This window comes from Poecilia reticulata, chromosome 3, assembly GCF_904066995.2.
Source record: "Poecilia reticulata chromosome 3, P_reticulata-male-v2, whole genome shotgun sequence".
NCBI classification, from domain to species: Eukaryota; Metazoa; Chordata; class Actinopteri; order Cyprinodontiformes; family Poeciliidae; genus Poecilia; species Poecilia reticulata.
Window position 1 is genome coordinate 6,594,246 of NC_088832.1, and position 22,033 is coordinate 6,616,278.

Here is a 22,033-nt window from a genome sequence, read left to right on the forward strand (position 1 = left end):
ACATACTGCAGCTTTAAATAACGCATCTGAGTGAAACCCTGTATTTTAAAAATTCTTCTTCTTGGAAAGGTTTTTAAAAGGCGCTAACAATTAGCTCTTCCCTCATCTTGATGTCCTGACGACTCTGTTAGCTTTAACAGCTAACAGATCTGCAAAATTCACAATTATTTAACAATTAATCCAACGGACTAAATATATTATTACGATTCAGAGTAAAAATTCATGACTCTTGAAATATTATATCCTCCAAGTCTTCCTGTGTGATTGTGAGAGTTATCTCTAGTATAATAATAATTGAGATTTAATTTGTTATTCTCATTTAGTTGTCAGACTGCATGAACAACATAGCTGGCTTGGTAGTAAAATACCTACAATTACAAGACAACTGGTCTGTTTTTTTTCTTCTTCACGTTTTGCTCCCTAAAAATATTTTTTATTGATTTTTGAAGTATGACGTGAGTGTGCTGGTGTCTCTTCATGCCTGATTTAATGGAGTGTGGCTGATCCACTCATGATGGTAATTTTGGTTCTTGTTTGCATTCAGTCTGATTGATGTGCGAAGCAGTAGGTAGAGTCAAAGACACATGCTTTATATAGAAAATAATTCTCCGTTTATTTCATCTTCTTATGGCAACTGTATGTAATCGTGTGGTATTAAGCAAACAGTGTACAAACCAGGGGAAACTTTGGAGAGGGCATTGACACAGGCAGAAAAGTGTGATTTAAAGAGGTGAAGAACATTTAAGAAAGAGAAACTTTAGGCTTTGGAGTTCAGATGGTTGTTACTGTGAGAACATCAACATGGTCAAATTTGAAGCTGTTTTGTGGCAGTCAAACCGAAACATAAATGAATTTCCAGAATTTTTATTAGACAGAAAACCTTTCTGAAAACACATCCTAAATGGCTGCATTTGCTCTCCGATGACAAATAGTTTAAAATTGCAAACTTATTACTGGAATTTTATCATTAAATGCATAAAGCAAGCCATTCCACAGCCCTCAGTTATCAACATACACAAAAGAAGTTAAATTGACTCTGGCTATGTAAAAGCCTGAAGGATGGAGTTTGTCAAATTATTTGGCACAGTCTTGGCTCTGAACACACAAACGCTTTGTGTGTCTATGAAACCCATACAATTCAAACCACCTTGTTTGTGAACAGCAGTGCAGCTCACATATTATAATTATTATTAGAAAGTTAAACAGTTTTTAGCTTTCTCTGAGGTGCTGCTGGAAATATCAAACTTTTCTGCATCAGTTCACAATCTCTTGCATACAAATTTGACACAAGAACAATAACAAAAAAATAGATGGAGTTATTAAAAAAAACATCTTTTGGAAAATCATTCAATCCTAAACATACAAATTTTAACTCCAGACAGAACTGATTGGAAAGTATATAATTTACATTAAACAAACTTATAGCTTATGTAGTCTTATCATAACTGTATCCAAACCTTAGAACTAGAAATGCACTGATATGAAAATTTGGGCCAATATCAATATCTGATATTGAAATTCCTGTTATGGCAATCACCGATATTATAGATGTTTTCTTTAACCTTTATGAGATGACCACCATGATATTGCGTCTCAGCTTCAGTTAAACAAAATGACTAACATTGGCCAGTACCATTGTTGAAGCAGATATAGCAGAACCATCGGGGGTTGGAATATACCAATCATTTATATCATTTATACAAGATAAGTTTGGAAAATTAAACTTTTTCTGGTTGTGCTGCAGGGGAGTTACCGCATATGTAACTCCCCTTTTTCCACAGGATTTGATTTCCTCTACAAGTCTTCCTTATCTCACTTTGCTGCGTAATAAGTAAATATGTTCTCTAATTTCAATGTTTGTTTCGTAAAAGGACTCATACTTCTTAAAGTTTTTTCACATTTTTCCAAGTTACAAAAACAAACCACAATGTACTTCATTTGCATTTCATGTTATATAGACCAACACCAAGTTGACCATGTTTGTGCAGTGGAAGGAAAAAATACATGCTTATCAAAATCTTTTTCAAAACTTTTTCTATTCTCCCCCTCTGGCAATGCTTGTTGTTGGAATTTAAGCTACAAGTGCTTTCCACATCAAGACATTTAATATTTTTGCATAATCTACTTTGCAAAATAGCTCAAGCTAAGTCAGATTAGACAGTGTGTGTCTGAGTCGATCATTTTAACAGATGGACATGCTTAAATTGATTCTATGATTGCAATTCTGACTGTAAGTTAAGTGTTCTCATCCTTCTAAAAGGTGAAACTGTGACCCAATCTCGAGTCTTTTGTGGCCTCTTAGTGGGTTTTCCTTTAGGATTACACTGCATTTACTGAAACGTCGTCCTCATATCAATCATTGAACAATTTGCTGGTACCAAATGAGGAAAGGCATCTCCACAGCATGATGTTTCATGTTTGGTTAGTTTTTCTTCACTCATGATGTTTTGCATAACGGCCAGAAAGTTTAATGTTTGTCTCAATGAGGAATATCCATCATGCCCTAATTTATCTTGGTATGTAACCTAAAATTACCCTAACATACAATGAAGTTTGCTGAAGCATGACAAAATGAGACAAACTCAGTTACTATCAATATTTTCGCAATGTATGGTTATGTCATTTCCTCCTAAATCTGCTTGCGTGAAATATTGAGTGCTTGCTCTAAAAGGCTGTAAGACCAGCTCATAGTCACAACACGGAACAACTCAGGCACATAGACAGAGACGTACATCACAGGACTGTAGGTGTACTGCAGGCTCCAGTCGCAGAATGAGCTTGTCAGTGATTCTGTTCCTCTTGACCAAACTGATATCGAAGCAGTAGGCGTGAAGAAAGCAGAGCACATCACTAAAGATAGGTTTCTGTTTCTTTCTACGTGGTCCTTTATATGCATGAGGACAGCTGCGTGCTAGGAGTGCTGTTAAGCCCCATGAAGAGGATGATATCACCCTAGCTTTCTTACTCCTGGAGCTTACTTTATCCTTATCCCTCGGTCCACTGGTTTCCATACTCTCAGCCCCGGGCAAAGCAGTCACACATGCCCTGACACAGGCACTGACAAAACCCATACACTAGGCAAACTGTCAGACTCGATGGCACTAAGCTAACACATACGATTCCTAGAGTCACTCTCTGGATCACTAACAAATAGATTCCTAAGGGCAGCGAACCAAAGTATAAGAAACCAAGTAGCCACACCAGGATACGTGGGACGTGATTGCAGAGCTTCGAAAGCGCATCGTGATCAGTGGGTCCGTTGGAACCGATTGACACAGAGTCCAGGCTCTGGTCGGCGTAGATATCCGAGCTGCCGTTGTGGCTCGGAGAGCGCTGCAGGTCCCTCTGAACCTCCATGATGGTGATGACCAGGCAGTTTGAGGAGTCACGGGACGGGCTGGTGGAGGACAAACTCTTTGGCGTCAAGACCACCTCCCTCTTTTTGTCCAAACTGCAGAACTTTTCTCGCGTTGTCAGGTGGGACATGATGTTGACGTCATCAGGCAGGGCGGAGACCTGGTACTCAGTGATTTCAGTTTGGTGTCGGCAGAAGGGGCATGGGACGCAGCCCGCTCCGTCGGTGACGTCCAGAATCTTAACGAGGCATCGGGAGCACACCCGATGTAGGCAGTCCAGGATCTTAGGCTTCCTGTTGTTGGCATTGTAGCGCTGATAGCAGATTTTACACTCTAATTCCTCTAGGGGAGGACAGGCCGTCTCTGCTGAAGTAGCCGGAGGACTGCTCATCTTCAAGTCATGTTCTGGGGACACATATGGGAACAGATTGAAAAGAGGGTGTTAGATTTAGAAATGGTTATGTTTAGCTGAAAGGGGGAGTCAGCGAGACGTAGGGGAACAGACAGAAGCAAGAGGATGTTTTAGTTCTCAGCGTGAAAAGGTCAGGGGTTTGCCATCTTCTCTGACTGTGTGTACCTGCTGGTGATGAATGATTTATGGCCTGGGAATTAGATCAGGGTGTCATCCCTGTGCCCTTTGTGGCAAAGCAAAACCCAGTGGTGATATTGATCTGTGGGGAAAGGTGATAGAAGGTTTTACTTCTTTAACATTTTCTCTCAGTTCTTTTCTGGACTACAGAGTTGTAGCAGTTGTTAGGTCATAGAGGTTTTTGCTTTATTTCCACTACTTCTGCAAATGAATTTTGCCTTCATTTGAATATAAACAGTTTGAATATAGTTTATATATTCAATATAAACTATCACTATTCAACCAAATAGCTGCTTTATTTTGGATTCATCCGTCTTTGCTAGATTGAAATTTGGATACAATTAGAAGCCAATTGGTTGTAGCTCTTTGAAGGACAACTAGTGCCCTATCATTTAAAGAGAGGTAAATCGTGATTCCATAGTAACAAAATGTTACTTGTTTTTAGTGATTCTAGATATGCTGTTTTCTTTTGAACAGCTTCCTTCAAGGTCCACTTATCAAGTTTTATGTAACAAGATGTAACAAGTTTTAAGGAACAAGATTCAACCTTTTATTAGATTATTAAGGCCTGGGCTCTTAAGACTGTTATTATGGCATTTTAATATGCCGATATGTAGTTTAATCTTTAGGGATGCTTTGTGCTTCAGCTGGTATCTATTGGCCTCCTTCCAGTACAAGAACCTGAAAGTAAAAGACTACTACCAATATTGTTAGTTTATAATTAACAATATTACGGTAGATAAGATATGATAACAAGCATGATAATAAAACTTACATGTTGTTTAATCTTTGGGCTCCTGGAAGACTACACTGTGTTTTGGTAAAAATGAGATGAAAAGCTACTCAGCAAGTTTTGCTCCTGCTGATAATGACTTTCCAGAATAATTGAAAGTGATCTCATATAAAATTCATTTTCCATTTGATTTGAAAAGATTTCAGTTTGGACACAAAACTTGTTACTTCAGTTCTGTCCTTTGAGTAGGTAAGAAAACAGTTCAAGTTTCACCTCCTACTAGCACTCAGATTATTGTATCCATTAATCTCAAAGTTGTATCCTTTGGACTAATAAACCCTTCTTTTTCTGATCTTTTAAAGCAAGAATAAAAAAGAAATTTAAGTGTGAGTGAGTGAGTCATTTGAGTGAGTCATGACATTATTTTTATATTCTGGTATCTTAACACAAGGCGTACTGCAAAATGAAGGACCAAAATGGCCAGATTTCTGTTTTTTTCACTGTTTTCACACTGTTTTATTGCTGCAGCGCTGGTCAAAGACCCTCTGATGGGTCAGGGCTAGCTTATACTCGGCCTTCGATGCGCTCACAGACAGCTGAAGACAACACTGACTTGTAGTTTCTGTGTGCAAACTAAGTGGCCTGGGGGAGGCCGCAGCTGTCGGGGACGTACTTTGTTTATAATCCTGCTACAGACGAAACTAACACACCACCCTCCTCACCCCAACACACACATTTCCTATCAATGCTCATCATTTCCAGTAGTAGCTGATTATTGGCCTGATTTATTGATGTATTATGAATATTTATGTCCGTTGTATGTATATATGTCTATAGAGTTTATTTTAGTTACCCATTAATCTTTTGATTACTGACGATTAAGCTGATAAAAAATGTGGCACGTTTTGCATTTTGCATTTAACCACTTCAGTCTTATTTATTATTTATTATTTATTAGAAATGCATTAAAACAGGGGTGTCAAACTCAATTTCACCGAGGGCCACTTCAGCATATTGGCCACCCTCAACGGGCCACATTGACAGTACAAATCTGGAGTGCCCAGGTGCAGTCCTCCAGACTGCAACTTTTAGATGCATCCCTGCTAAAACACACCCCAGACAAAAGGTTGACTTCCCTCATCATCAGCAACTCAGTTCTGTAGAGGCTTATAATGAGTCAATGATCCAGGTGTGATAGAGAAGGAATGCATCTAAAGTTGCAGATGGTAGCTCTGGAAAACTAGACTTGAGCAGCCCTAGCATAAATGTATGAAAATACAATGTTAAAAATAAATTAAACACCTCATATTGTTAAATAACGCTTTGGAGCGTCTGGTTAGGAAGCGCATTCAAAACCTTTGGTTAAAATGGCGCGTTATATTCAAGTCTCCATTACAGCCCAGAGAAAACTAAAGAGAATATAACGTTGTGTTAATCCATTTGAGGAGCCGGGAGTTTATCTTGAGGAAATAAATGACGACGCAGAAGTTAATTAGACTGTAACATGCGCAGTCCGCTGCTCAAACGCTGCGGAAGCGGCTCTGCCGCTGCGAAGAATTAAAAACTTCTGGAAGTAACTCATCCAGAAGATTTAACAAATGGAGCCTTCTGGGTGCATGTTACCCAGGAGAGCGGCGTTCTGGAGGAGCGCTGCAGACGTAACATCTGAACATCTGTACGTTTCGGAGATTCAAAACCACGCAAAAAAAGAAAAAGAAAAAATCCTGGTAAAAGCCCACACCGGACCGCGCAGGGTAAAACACTCACAGAGTTCAGTTGATCTGTTTGGATCAGACAGATCCAACTGACTGATGAATTAGCGCAGATTTTTCTGCAGATGGGAACCAGGAGGAAGTGCATTCAGACCCCAGCGGGTGAAGTGCTGGTAATTTAAGTGAAGTCGCTTAATTTAATTTATTAAAAGTTATTGGGGCCACAGTCAGTGACCCCAATAACCTTTTGTTTATTGGGGTCACTACGGAGAAAAATGAAGATGCATTTATCTGCTTAATTTGTGATGGGATCTGGATTCACAGCGAATATTAGCTAAACCGAATAAAATACGGCTGAATAGCCGATGTTAATATGATTGTAATTTCACGACTTCTTACAGGAACTCAAAAGAGAGAGCATGTGACCCCTGTCCTGGCCTCACTTCACTGGCTGCCTGTATATTTTAGGATTCATTTTAAAATTCTTATGTTTGTTTTTGAATTACTGCATAATCTTGCCCCGGCTTACCTCTCTGAGCTTCTTCATCCCTATACGTACCTTATCGGTCTCTCAGATTAGCAGATCAGCTGCTCTTGGAGGTACCAAGATCCAGAAGGAAGCTCAGAGGGGACAGGGCTTTCTCTGTCATTCGCCCTAAGTTATGGAGCGACTTGCCTTTGCAGGCCAGAGAGGCCCCTTCACTGTCCACATTTAAAGCTAGTCTTAAAACCCATCTATTTTACTTGGCTTTCAACACCAGCGGGATCTAGTTTTAAATTGTATGTTTTTATTTTTTTTTATTATGTTGTGTTTTAATGTACATCACTTTGTATCAGCTATGGTTGCTTTAAAGTGCTTTATAAATAAAGTTGGTTTATATTGGTTTGGATAAATATAGTACATGAACGATTTTTTTTATGTTGTCGGTCAAGATGACAGATAACAAAAAAAGTCTTGCGCGACCTGCCGCCCTGACACCAACTCACACACATCTTCATTCACAGTATTACTTGTAAATCAATTTTTCTTTTCTTGTACATTTTGATGTTAGCTTGTCGGTCTCGGTTTTATTCGCTGGTAAAATCAATAAGTAGCTTGAGGTGACTCTGCTGCTCTCTAGTGGCAAGAAGCCATAATGTTGGCTGGTAACAATCGGAATGCATTATGGGAGATGTAGTTTGTAGTCAATTCGTGCTCAAAACATTTCAAGTCAGTCATGGGCCTATAAAACGCTGGGGGGCCACATAAAATGACATGGCAGGCCACACGTGGCCCGCGGGCCTTGAGTTTGACACATGTGCATTAAAAGATGCAAATAAAACAGATAATTTAATTCATTTTTAAAATTGAAATATATATATATATATATATATATATATATATATATATATATATATATATATATATATATATATATATATATATATATATATATATATAAAATTTTCACTTAAATGCAGAACATAGCATTCTGTTAGTGTACGTTTGATCATTTGTACCAAATTATTCATATGCAGCTAAAAAACCACTTCTAGCATCAACATGTGACAAGCTCAGCCCTTTCTTTTAAGATCAGTATAGTGCAGGACTGATCTGTTGGGCTTTTTAAAAAATTTTGATTAACTGTCTCATAATTGGATTGCAAAATGTTCTTAATATGAGACTTTTTTTCAGAGAACTACTGCTCTATGTGTGATATTCCTTTAGTTAATGGCATTTTTTGAGTAAGTATGCTCTGGTTAATGATTAATCAATTACTAAATTAGTTGACAATCATTTCACTAATCAATTAATCCCGATTAACCCGATTGGTCTTTGTTTTAAGCTAAATTAACTTTCATATTGATATTTATCCCTTTGATGTATCTTTCTTGATTAAGTTAATCCAAAAACCATGTGTTTAACCCTTTCTGAAGCTGTACATGCAATAAACTACGAGCATAAATCCATTACAACAACAAACTCAGCGACGTGCCAGTCAACTTAGGGTCTTTGCATTCTGCCATTCGGTTTGACAGCCATTGACTCACTGCCCAGATTGCCACAGTTAGACTGTGTTTGTACTTGGTCTCCTGAGCCTGTTTTCACGGCAGCATAATATCATTTCAATTCAAGCACCGGTCACAGCTCCCAGACTTCAGTTTGCCTTGCAACCACAATGTTTTCAAGAAACGTATACTTTTTCTTCTTCATCTTCTTCTTCAATTTGAGGAATTTATTAGTATTATCTCCAAAGTGTTTGCACGTACATCTTCTGTGTTTAGTACAATCAGTTCTTCTTCTATTATTCATTTCCTAAAGGATGGTGCAGTACTTATGTGCATTCTCTAATGTATTCTCCGAAAGTGGCAATCAGCAAGGGAAGTACGGTCTTTGTGGCTAATTAAAAATGAATTAGTAAAGGTTAACAGGGTTTGCCGGAACTGCTGAAAAGGTCTTTGATTTATCTTTTTGAAAGTGTTTGGTCCTGCATATTGCCTATTTTCTAACACCTATGTTAATGCAATAACCAGTTCTCTTCCAATCACGGAGAAGCAATGTAAAAGAAAGGCTGTCATGCATTCATTCATGATTATAAAATATACATTGAATAGGTGAAGGCTGGCAAATGCCCAACAGGCTCCTCTTTGACTTGCTGACTGTTAAATATTTCAGCAACAGGTCTGCTGCGTTAAAAAGCCCTCTGAAACATGTCAGAAAGAAGAAACTGCTTGAGATCTCCCAAGGACAAAACCCAGGGCTCCTTATATCAAGGCAAATGTTGAACAGAAAAAAAAAGAAAAAAAAAACCCCTAACCCTAACCCTATGCAGATGACATCATTTCTCATGCATCTGGACTAATTTAGGGATCTAATTATTGTGACACACAGATCCACAAGGGCTTTCAGCCTCTGTACCTGGCAGCGAAAAATACGGATGCTGCAAATACAAAGCGCTGAAGGAGATTTCTTTCACGACACTCAGCAGCTGCGTTTCCATTACAAATGTGCACAAAATTTTGTGGATATTCCTCTAAAGTGTAAAAAATACAATTTTGCAATTAGAATCACGTGAATATGTGTGTTCACACGATACCTCGTTAAAAAAAATCACTCTCCTACATTAATGAGGAGGATTCCTCAATCTCAGGAACTGCATTTACACTAACTCTGTTTCTATAGTTTTGTATCTAAGTGGATTATGGATCAAATCTGAGCCATGTTTCTATTTCATGTTTTGTAAAGCCAATAATGTTTGATTCCCCGGGTTTAATCTGATATCGAGGTGTTTTTTTGGTTAAGAATACACATTAACAACACGCTTTTACATTAGCATACAAGAACTACATGAGCTAAAATACTAAATTAAACTGTTATCGTTTGGGATCAGACTGTAAAGTTAGAAAAGCAAAGCATGCACTAAAATGTGAGAAATTACAAAAATGTTGCAATTCTTTTGGAGTATGTATGTCTGCCCTGGGATTTTTTTCGAAGATGAAACTCTTCCAATTGCCTTTGTCTTGCTTGTCAGCCCTTCATCCACCAAACCCCAAGATACACACACATACACATCTTTTATCTGCCTCTTATATTTGCAGATTGCTATGGAAAGTGTTGACCTTTGCTGTCAGAATATCATCTTTGTGAATCACCTCAGAATTGATCAGAAGATGCTGATATTGCTGTTGTCAGAATATTCAAACTAATTGAGAGCCCAAACAGACGTCAACGTTATTAAAATTAATAATGCATATAAAACTCAGCAGCTTTAAAGTGCCGGAAAATAAAACATTATAACAAATTATTACACAGTGTCAATGTCCCACCTTAACAAAGTCATTGTTGACTTCTAGACACTGAATGCGGACGTTTAAAAAAACTGGGAGATTTCCCAGTTTGTGCATAAAATGTTTTAGTTTTTTTATTTTATTATTTTATTTTTTTTGTAAGTTTTAGCATTCAATGTTTTATGGAAAAACAACTGAATGTGTGTGCCATTAGACCAAAAGTGTCAGGTCCTGGGATTTGATTATTGTTTTGTGTTCCTTTCCTTGATTAGGCCAGCATTCACTCTCTGTGTTTATACACCTCTTGTCCTTCGAACTCCAGTCATGAAAAATCAGGTATTTTTAGTTTTTCGGGGTGTCAGAATTATGCCTATCAATACATATTTCATGAGCAGCCTAAGCAGCAATGCATGTGACCTATAACTGGGTACGTGGCTTCCTGCCAGCTGATGCAGGTCGGACAGGATGGCGTAAGGCAGTGAGACGGGGGAAAAAACAAAAAACCAGAACATGGATTGCTCTGATCTCAACATAAGGACTAGAGTTGTCAAGGGGAAAATATCTTTTTAAAAAGCTTTGCAGTCTGCAGAAGCTGATCTTTCTACAGTTTTAGAAACAGTTTTATTTCCTCTTCAGCTATTTAAAAGCCTTATGAGTTACCAGCTGTGGAAGGAGAATCTTTATTCGCTTGTGCAAACACAGCCGCAACCAAGCTATCTACTGCTGAAGATTTAGTGACTAATTTATACAAAATCTAGAATAAAAAGCAGCAACATCAAAGTTTCGAACTCTTTTATGTCCTCATCAAAATGCAGCTCACAAGCGAAACGACTTATTGGTTGAACCGGCTGCTCACTGACAGAAAATAACTCTGTTCTGCAGCAGGAAAGGGATCATGCTTCCATGCCAAGTAAAATATCTTTGCTTCAGCAAAGTACAGATGATCATTTTGGGTGCAATAACATCAAATTCTAAAACTGGGGAATATGTTTTCGCCATGTTCCACATCATATTTTAAAAAGCATCATCTCAGCAGGACTGTGTCCAGGCAGGACTTTGTGTGTTCGCTCTAATTGCGTTTCACCGACATAAACATGCTGCAGGTTAATTAGTGTGTCTAGGTTGACCTGAGCGGTGACCTCATGTGGATGCTTGTGACTCTCACAGCTTTCCACTGGCCGCACAGCGCTTTGCAAAACTACTTATACAGCTTGAACTTTTTCAGCAGCTTTGTCATGTTAATTCCACAAACTTTGCTGTATTTTATGGGTATTTTAAGTGATGGACATTTGACAAATTAAATATGTGATTCTGAAGCATTCTGAGCATTACAACATGGTTTTAAAAATACTGAATGTGAGCAAAATGCAACAAGTGTAGGTCTTTTGTTGGGTTAGGTTGCAGAAAATGAAGGGAATCTTGCAGATAATGAAGTTTAATAACAACTTTGCTGTTTTTCTATTTAAATAAGAAGCTGCCTGCTTTACTCTGATACCTCTATTTTATTTTATTTTTTTACATTTATTTAACCAGAAAAGTCCCACTGAGATTAAAAATCTCTTTTTCAACAATTCGAAATAGATGCACAATTAAAAGGCCAATGTTTAAAAACTGTCACAATTTGAAGAATTCCTCTCTAAAGACTTAAAAATGCTCAATAAAATAAGTTCAGCTAATTTTCTATCGTTTTGCAACATGTTCCATGTAAACAGATCTGAGTAAACAAATTCTCTTTTTATTACCAATTCTGTTTGGGGAAGTGGGACACAGAGCAAGAAATGATCGTTTGAACACAAAAAACAACATCCAGTCCAACAAGTGGCATTGTGATTATCAAGAAAAAAATAAATACAAATCTGGACTTTACGTGAGAGCAGCAAGAAGAACTATTGTTGGGAGAAAGCTATAAGTCATGTTTACAGTTTGCCTGGAAACATGTAGGAGACTTGAGATTGAACTTTTTGGAGCAAGTAATAATGCACGCAACCCTACTCAAAGCATCTGTGTGATGAACCAGAGTGGCAGCATTATGCTTCATTCCTGTTCAGCAGAAACAAGGGTCAGAGTTCATGTGAAGACGGGTGGAGCTAAATACGGGGGCAATTAGAGGAAAACCTGTTGGAGACGACTAAAGACTTGACTTCCAGCAGGACAAAAACTCTAAACATTCAACCAACGCTGATATAAAATCATTTAGATCAAACGATATTTATAGGGTAGAATGGCCTAGTCAAAGTAAAGACCCAAATCAAATTGAGAATCTGTGGCAAGACCTGAAAACTGATGTTGATGTGCTCTGCATCGACGCATCCTGCTGTCTTGCAGAACAAAATGGTAAAAACAAATTAATAGTTAGTTTTTTCTTTTATATCTCTCATAGTTTGTTTTATATCTCATAGTTTGTTTTATTTGTCAGATTTTAAGTATTTGGATTATATATATACCTTATTTTCATGTTCAGACCCTAAAAAGCCCCATTAAAATCCAATTATTACAAAGGAATCCATTTGCTCTGTCACTTTGTCTGCTTTCCAACACTTTACAAACCAGCTCAGTCCATTGAAGTCCTGCGTTTCCTACCAGCTTCTTCCTCCTCCATGCAGTGAACTCTCCTCTGTTTGATGCACTGAGATGGATGTTGCAGTCGCCTAATTAGAGCCGAAAAGGTTAATCTGTTTATACATGCGCGGACGGACGCTTTATAGCTTGTTGAATAGAGTTATTGCCTCGGGGGCTTTAAGTAGCATTTGATTTTGTGAATTAATGGAATGGATCAAGGGACATGATGTTGTTACTGAGATTGCGAGGTGTTAATTAAAATAACAGCAAGTCGATCAGGTGGGAGGAGAGTGTTTACAATGCAGCGTTTGGCTCTGCTCTGCAGCGAGAGCGTAAAAGTTGCTGCCTGCAGCATGAGGCAGATACAACACTGGAGCTCATTCAGGGAAATGTAAATCCTTTTCAGAATGTTAACACACGCTAACATGACCCTTAATCTGATAGTTATTGATCAGATTAAAAGCACGGCATATGAAGGTTTTTCTTTCAAAACAAGGGACTTGATTCCGATATTTTCAGGTAAAACGAGTAGTTCACTTCTAGCTGGGATTTTTCAGAATCAAAGTCAAGACCGATAGCGAATCTCATCCCCAGCATTCTGCATTATGTCTGCAGACATCTGACTGCTATCAGCCCCGCTGATCAGCTTCCAATCAGGTTTATTATGATCATGTGGAAGATATTAGTTCTTTAAAATGTGAAGAGTCAGATATGGTTTAGTTATTTGCTATGAGCAGCGGTAGTTCTATTCTATATCTTATTGAATTTAAGTTCAGTTTAATGGATTAGGATATCGCACATTAATTGGACGTTACTGCAATTCATGGTAGCATAAATATGTAGGAATTAGCACAATAGTTACACCTCATCATTTGTCCTAAGACAAGAAAGTAGAATTAACAAAAACACCTCACTACTATTTTTGGCAGATTTAAAGTTTGCCTCTGCAGAAATCTACCCTGAATGTATTCATTTAGACAAACATGAAGTAAGACCTCGGGAAGTTCAAGGCCAGAAATTTACAGAATATCATAAAGTTTTTATGAATTTTTTCTTCAGTTTACGCTTCAGTGCCTATAAAATATACTATTACTGTTTTTTTGTTGTTGCTTTTAGAAAGTAATCATGATCAACAAAAAAATTATAAAAAAAAGACATTAATGTCAAGGAGAAAACTGATTTCTACAACTGGATGACAAATACATATTGAACAAAAAATAAGTGATTGCATAAATTTTCACACCCTTAGAGTCAGCATTTAGTAGATGCACATATGGCTGCAATCACAGCACTGAGTGTGGAAAGATTTGATATTCACCGACTTTAAAGGGGTGAATATTTTTGCATTCACTCAAAAACAAACTCAAAACATCTTATTTCTGAAAGCAATAAGCCCTGATCTCTCACATGCACTGATTATATTATGGTACATGTGTACATATCTACCTAAATATATATATGATTGTAAATATCGCCAATTTATGTTTAAATGGTGTATATTTCTTGCATTGTTTGCACTATTTTTGAGAGTTGGGTTTTAATCTCATTGTATAAGTGTACAGTGACAACAACAACAGCAAATTCTAATTCTAATTCTAATTTAATGTTCAATATCTACAGTGGCCACTGTTACATAAATCAGTTTTCACTTTGATGTTAAAGGATTTATAAATTTTTTTTGGTCAAAAAAGTTACATTTTGTTGATAATGATTGATTTGTACAAGCAATAAAAAATGGCACATCGTCCAAGTAAGCACATTATTAATGGTAAAGGTGATCAAACGCAGTAAACAAATACAGATGGATCTTGTTTCTGTCCTTTGATTATGTGTAATGCTAAGACATTGTAGGATGCTCCGAGGGTCTAATAAAAGATCTGAAAACTCCACGCTCCTTTGTATCATCAGAATTTCAGTGGATAAAATCGTTGTTAAAATCAACTATTGCATCAGTAATTATTATTCTGGTTGCCTTGTTGCGAAGGCGAGTGCCCCTTTGGGCTAAATCTGGCAGGGACGGCTGGATGTTTGGCGGCTTACAGAGCAGGCTAAATGTCACCTCATCAGCTGGCCAGATGCTGGCGCCCTCACGCCTCCCTGTGCGCCACGAGACATTTGGATTCTCTGGCTGCAAGCTCTGGACCCAGACAGCACCATTTGCATTCATCGCTCGGCACAGGAGGGAATTAACAGGGAATAACTGCCTTGCAGAGGGACATTTAATAGTTCATGGTTTAATTCGTTCCTAGTTATTCTTTTCTTTTTGCTTTCATTCCGTCCCATTTCAGATCCACCTCTGCTCGTCTTTCCTCAACAACATTTCATTTTCCTATTTGCTCTTTGCATGTCTGCTTCACTCACCAGAGCATTTGTCCTGAATTTATGCAATCTCGTCTTAGTCAATTCAAGGCGATTTATGTGGCAAAGCTAACCTGGAGTAGGCTGACTGAAAATCACAGCTCGAAACTTATTGCTTGAAACTGTTGCACGCTGGCTTGCTAGCAGAAGCATAAACGTTGCGACAAAATGCAGTTAAAAGATGCAAATGTCAGCAAACGTCTGAACAGAATTAAAACCCGCCAGCCAGCGATGCACCAAGATTTGCGACTCGCACAGGAGACATTTTGTGACAGGATGGAAAATGGAATAATCTGGTTTGTGTCAGTTTGTCACAACATTTCTGGCTGGGTGAGGTGACATGTTTTGGGGTAAAATGAGATGCTTCCTAGCTGAAGAACTTGTAGAGAATTATGCTGTAGAATAAATGGACAGTGTTTGGACATATATGTATATTTGTTTTTCTTCATTTCAACACAAAAAGAAACTGGTTGTTTTTATTCCTACTCATTTTTGACATGAAGAAAAATCTATCAAGTTTGTCAAAAATGTTTTATGGCCAACAATAATGCACCGACGCTTACAGCGATACGCATACTAATTGCCAATTCTTAAACAGAAGACATTAGGCTGTTTACATTTCAGTTTATCACAAAAAAGAGAAAAATTGTGATGTTTTCAGTCAGTTTTAATATGTTAAAAGAAAAGCCTGGTTTTTTCTGATTTATCTGGAACCTTTCAAAAATATCCATAAGCCTCTACGTCCCTGTCACATTACAAACGCAAACTTCAGTGTATTTTTATCAGGGTCAGCCAACACAAACTAAAAAAAAATTATAATTGTGACATGGAAGGAAAATGATACACGGTTTTGAAAAACATTGTAAAAATCTGAAAAGTGTTGTGTGTATTTTGAGTTTTACTTCTATATGCTGATATACCTAAATAAAATGCTTGGCAACAAGTTGTCTTCTGAAGTAAAACACTGGAGAAGCTGAGTACGTAGAGCAGTGTAGGTAGGTGGGATAAATTCTAACATTTCTGCACGATGGATGGCTAGCTTTAGATGGAGCTAAAAGTCACATCTGTCTGATTAAATTAAATATAATATTATCACAAGTCTGTCGGACGAGTAAATTCTATCTTTGCATGAAGGGAATGAGAGGAATACATTATGAAAGTATGTTTATCCTCAATATCAAGATATTCTGAGAAGAACAATGCAAAGGTTGATTCAAAGAGAGTACATACATTTTAATTTGACAAAGGTTTTAGACATCATGTTGTAGCGTATTTGTGCTGAATTTTTAACAATCTCAGTGGCTTTACTCCCATATCACCTCTTTATCTTATAAAACCCTTTGTGATGCATTAAACAACTAGTGTCACCAAATAAGATGACAGGCATAGAGAGTCTGGTATTTAACTAACCAGCTAATGTCTACAGCAGTCCAGATAGCCATTCACGGTGTACAGTGATATTAGGAAGACGAACATGAATGAGTATCTTCAAGGTCTGTTTTTGTGCCTTTCTCAGTGCTGTTACACTTCCTATAGAGTTCACCTGTGTGTAATTTATTGTAGGTATAAACGAAAGCCAGAGAATCCCACTGAACTAGCAGAACAACCTTCGATCAGTCAAATCCAAATTGATGTAGATTTTAGACAGACTGGCAGGTTATGATTATGATTGTCGTCTGTTTCAGTGAAACAGGCGACAAAGTTTCATTGAAACTTTGTCGAGAGTCGAGACCAAGCAACACAGCAGACAGCAGGCCAGGAGTAAAGTTATGGAGAAGTTTAACACAAGCTTAGGTTATAGAACAATGTCCAGGTTGTAAGCCTGTTCAAGAGCTCAGAGCCATCCATCACCTGGAAATGGAAAGAGTATGGCAGAACTACAAAAAAAAAAGCTACTGGAGAAATAAAACAAGAAGAAGTGACTTTGGAGTGAACAACAAGGTGTGGACCAATGCAGCAGTTTTGTCTGCTTGTAAAATGCTATGTGAGATGGAGAGCTAACACTAAACATCATTCTTTGAAACATGGAAGCGGAAGCATCATGCTGTGGGCTTGCATTCTTTACTAGGGAACAGAGGAAGTCGGTCAGAACTGATTTGAAGATTAGTGGAGCTAAATATAACTGAACCCTGGGAGAAAACAGACGCAGCTCCTAAACATACAGCCAGAGTTCACAAGTTAGAATGGCCCAGTCAAAGTTCAGGCCTAAAAATGACCACTCACAGATATTTTTTCTATGTAACCTCAGCTAATTTCCAAAGAAGCATTGGCAGAAAGTTCAGACTTAGAAATTCCAGATTGCAGCGAAAGGTGGTTTCAGCAAATTATTCTTTCAGATAGGGTATACACAAATGCACACCACACTTTTCAGATTTTCCTACTCTAATCTTATTTGGGCTGTATTGTTTGTTTTCTTTTATTCAAATTCGACATGATTTATTTTAGTCAGTGACAAAAAAGAACAAAACAAAGTAAAACTGAAAGTTTGAGGTTGTAGAGTAGTGAAATGAGAAAAAAGGAGTCTGTATATATATTTCAAGATGATTTAAAAGCACGCTTAAAAGAGAGTATTTTTGTGGTATGATGCCACAAAAGACTCACAATAGCTTCATAAATCAGGAATACTGTCCAAATGGGAAAAACAAAGCAAAGTATCCACTCCGATTTCTCAAAGGGGACGGCTTGTTATAAACCTCAGCAGTTTATGGTTTACTGTCACCGCTTTGAAGAAGCCTGAACAGAAAGAGTGCAGCACTGAAATTAAAGGAGCAGCAACAAGTTTCTCTTTCTTTTTTTTCCGCCCTCGAGAGAAAAACACTAAGATTAATATAATAAGTTCAACTTGTTTACTTTGCTCCCCCGTCTTTTCTCGGTTTTTGTGCAAACAACAGACAGGAGCAGTCAGGGGTGAAATTTGCTCATGCCGAATGCTCAAATTATTACATCAGAGCGCTTCTCTCTCATCTTTCTTTACTGGCTCTGGCTTAGGATAAAGCGATCATGCAGTTTTGGAAGCACAATGTCAATTGGTAAATTTGCATTAAATTCATATTAATAAAAAAAAAAAAAAAGCTCTTTATGTTGCTGCTTTCGTGCAAAAGTCTCACAATCACCACTGGAAATTTTTCAAATTCAGACATTATGTGCAGACGTGGAGGAATGTTTATTTTATGCTTTAACTAGGAGATGGTGCGACACACACACACATACACAAAAATATTAAATATTTTTCAGCTATTGTCCATTTTCCTTATTTTATTTTTCTGAGGTCTCACCTATTTGCTCCTCTGGCAGTGTTTTCCATTAGTGGAGCTTCTTATTCCACTTGTATGAGTGTGTGCTGCACTACCAGCAACAGTTCAGAACTGTCAGTAGCAAAACAGCTTCTAATCTGTACACAGACGCCTTTAATCTGAACCTACCAGCTAAATGCTGCCTAACACACACATCCAGGTACACACACACACTTCAGACAAAAAGAACATGCAAGAAAAGTCCCAACGTTTCTCACAACAACAACGTGTCGCATGGGGGGTGGACGGGAATCTACAGATTGCAGTTTGTGCCTCCGTGCGCGTGTGTGTGTTGCTGTTACTCCTCACCTTGTCCCAGTGTGTCTGACACCCCCTCCTCCGCTCCACTTGTCTCTGCTGCGCTGTCCTTCATTTAAGTCCACCTTCTTCATAGCAACACTCCTCATATCATTCCTTTTTGCATGTGTGTGTGTGTGTGCGTGTGCGCGCGCGCGTGTGTGTGTTTGTGCAGGTATACCGGAGGCAGGCGTCAACCAGGCTGGCAGCGTTGGAGGAGGCTGCGGAGGGGAGGACGGCTTCTTACAAGAGGGAGATCCTTCACCTGCAGAAGCTGCTGAGAGAAAGACAGGAGGCTGAGGAAAAACTGCTGCAGTCCAAACGGTAGGAAGGGGGGCGAGAAGAGAAGAGAGAGCAAGAGAGAGAGAGAGAGATGGTGGGAGGGAGGGAGGACGATGGGGGAGGATAGTGAGATAATGTATGAATGAGAGGAGGGGATACGATGAGATGAAAGACAACCGTGTGTGTAGAAAGAAAAAGGTGTAAGAAAACAACATTGACTCAGTTTTGCAATCTAATAGTTTGATTTGGCTCATTAAAGCTGCATTATGCAGCTTTTGTAAAGAATATGCTTTTTACATATGTGTTAAAAGTTGTGACAATTTGTTATGAGACACATTATCTGTGAAAAGATCAATCTTCTCCACCTGCTACAGGATTTCAAAAATAAATCCTATCTAGGGAGGGACTATACTGTATGTCATTTTATTTGAAGATATAAAAAGCAGCAGCAGAAATATAATGATTATATACAATTCAATGGAGAGACGTTGGAGATAAAATGACCCACAAGAGGAGGAAGGATCTCTCTCACCACGCTGATGGATTTTTTTTTCTTTTTCTCGCAACTGTCTTTCAAAAATCATCTCCAGAAAGGAGAGTGAAACCCCAGAGACTTCCCCATCGCATGTTGAATCCTGCTTTCAGGTTCACTGCTGTTGCCACACCAAAATGTGATGCAGTGTGTCAGGAAGTTTCTCAATAGCATCATGATAAAAAGCAGTGAAGATGCTGCGTTATTATGGGATGCCACCAGGGACATTAGCACCCCGCAAGTTGTGACAAGCATAAGTCTGCCAAGGGAAGTGCAGGAACTCCAGGAGATTCTTGGGCGTTTTCGCAACCATATATATATATATATATATATATATATATATATATATATATATATATATATATATATATATATATATTACATCATATATATTATTACATTTGGAGTGACATGTGGCCAATAAAAGGAGCAGCAATGGTCTTTGTGGCGAGCATTAGCTTTAATCTAGCTATTTTTCTGTCTTAAATATATATATATATATATATATATATATATATATATATATATATATATATATATATATATATATATATATATATTGGAAAGTATCATATTTATTTTGGTCAGTATCGATAATGCCATTTAAAATAATTGTTCTATAAGTTTGGAAAGACAGGGCATCTCATTGCAACTTGAAGAACCGTGAACTGCTTTCAACATAACAGTTTCCTGTTATCTTTCTATTTATTTTCTTTAATGTAGGATGTTATTCAAAACATAAAGGTCAAATAAATTATTGGACATAGTTTTCTTCAACTGTTCCTCAATAGGAAAGCAAAGTGCTACATTGAAATTAAAATGTAAAATACTGAAGCACAAATCAACCTGAATTACAAAATAAAAGAACTAGATATAAATTAAAAAGGATAAAGTAAGAAAATTATGAATTGCCTCGATTTATTATAAACAAGACATAAAACAAATGTGCTCATATTTTAGTGCAGCTACTGTAGCATTTTATAGATTTCAATAAAATTGGAAAAAATATGTAAAATAAACGTCACTTTGCATATCAATTCACAGTTTAAATTCCTGTTGTTGCTCAGGGGGCAGACACGACCGCAAAGCAAATCTTTCATATTATTTGTTTTCTATTTTTATCTGTATCAGTCAAGAGATATCACAAACTAAGCTTGTGAAATGTCAAAAGTAATAACATAAAGAATAATTTTTCAGCTTTGCATTGTTTTTCTGTTTTGATATTGACTCCGAAGGATAATCTTAATTAATCACACGGCCCTGATGGCTGGATAGGTGGATGTGGTAAGACATCCCAGCACAGGTGCAGCCAATAACGCTCAAATCTTAATATCCCACCGTGTTCACTGACGGGATTCGGCTTCATCTGGATTATATATTGTCTTTTCTCCAGATATGACTTTCTCAGCACTTTGGAGTGACATGTGGCCAATAAAAGGAGCAGCAATGGTCTTTGTGGCGAGCATTAGCTTTAATCTAGCTATTTTTCTGTCTTAAATAAAGAACAAATTTGTGTCTTCCAAATAAATCTTGAATACTACATTATTGAATGGAGGGGTTTGAAAAAGAGCCTGTTAATAAACCTGCATCGTCAGTACTATGTTATTGAATTTTCTTGCATTTTTTTTTAAGCCAATTGGTGAAACTGGCTAAATATAGCATCCTTCTAATAGTCAGGTTGCTCCATAAAAAAAAATGTAAAAAAACTCTCAACACTTCCTCTCTCTCTCTCTCTCTCTCTCTCTCTCTCTCTCTCTCTCTCTCTCTCTCTCTCTCTCTCTCTATCTCTCTCTCTCTCTCTCTCTCTCTCTCTGTTTCTCTCTCTCTCTCTCTCCCACCATGGGTCTGTCTGTTTTTAGATCCGTCTCCGGGCCTGATGCCCGCTGCTATCAAATGAAAGCAAGCTAATCAAATTGTCTGAAGAGTCGGCCCTGCTCTGCCTGGAGGGCATCTTAATGACGAATCACACACATTATCAGACACATCTCTAACCAGAGCGCCTTTACCCGATCTCAGGAAGGTCGTTCGTTCTTTTAATTCAGCCTCGCTTGCTTTGTAATTTATGTAGTAAAGTTGTACTTTCGGCGCTATTCATCGGGTGGAAAAGGCAGCTGTGTTTTAGTAAACACACAGGACGAGATCCTATCACCTGTGATTAAGCCTCTCTTATCACTGGCTGCCAGTCAGTTTGGTAATCGAGTCGTAAGATTGCTCTGATCACCCATGTGCTCTGCATGGTTTGTTTCTGACACACGTGGCTGAATAGTCGACCCTTTCAGGATAAATCCAACTAATCAGGGATAAATAATATGAATTCCTTTTTTTTTTGTATGAGAGGCTTAAGACATCTTTAAAGATGTCTTGTAATGCAATAAACCAAGATGTACATTAGAGACATATGTCTTTCCACATCAAGTTGCTTCCCATGCAGTCCACTTCCCATCTTCTCAGTTTTACAGATCAAGATAAAATAAAAAGCAAATGGCTCTTGCATACTTGATTAATCCTTCAGACTAATGACTATTATTGAAATTTGTTAACATACATTTGTTGA

The 22,033-nt window shown here is 37.8% G+C and overlaps 2 protein-coding genes across 7 annotated transcripts in view; one reads left to right on the top strand and one right to left on the bottom strand.

The window, feature by feature from the left end:
* Nucleotides 1–22,033, top strand: part of cep89 (centrosomal protein 89) — a 47,446-nt gene that overhangs the window by 18,466 nt on the left and 6,947 nt on the right. For all 5 annotated transcript variants that reach the window (XM_081604990.1, XM_081604991.1, XM_017304173.2 and 2 more), the window contains exon 17: nucleotides 18,841–18,989. In XM_081604990.1, the coding sequence (XP_081461116.1) occupies nucleotides 18,841–18,989 (149 nt within the window). The remainder of the gene's footprint in view (nucleotides 1–18,840; nucleotides 18,990–22,033) is intronic.
* LOC103462211 (E3 ubiquitin-protein ligase RNF182) lies at nucleotides 589–18,930 on the bottom strand. 2 transcript variants are annotated; one of them, XM_081604993.1, is made up of 2 exons: nucleotides 18,847–18,930; nucleotides 589–3,761 (listed from the first exon to the last, which is right to left on the bottom strand). In XM_081604993.1, exon 2 carries the CDS (start codon nucleotides 3,745–3,747, stop codon nucleotides 3,016–3,018), a length of 732 nt encoding a protein of 243 aa, XP_081461119.1. In that variant the 5' UTR covers nucleotides 3,748–3,761; nucleotides 18,847–18,930; the 3' UTR covers nucleotides 589–3,015. The 2 variants fall into 2 exon arrangements, with proteins under 2 accessions (XP_081461119.1, XP_008403085.1); XM_008404863.3 differs by having other exon boundaries at nucleotides 18,678–18,847.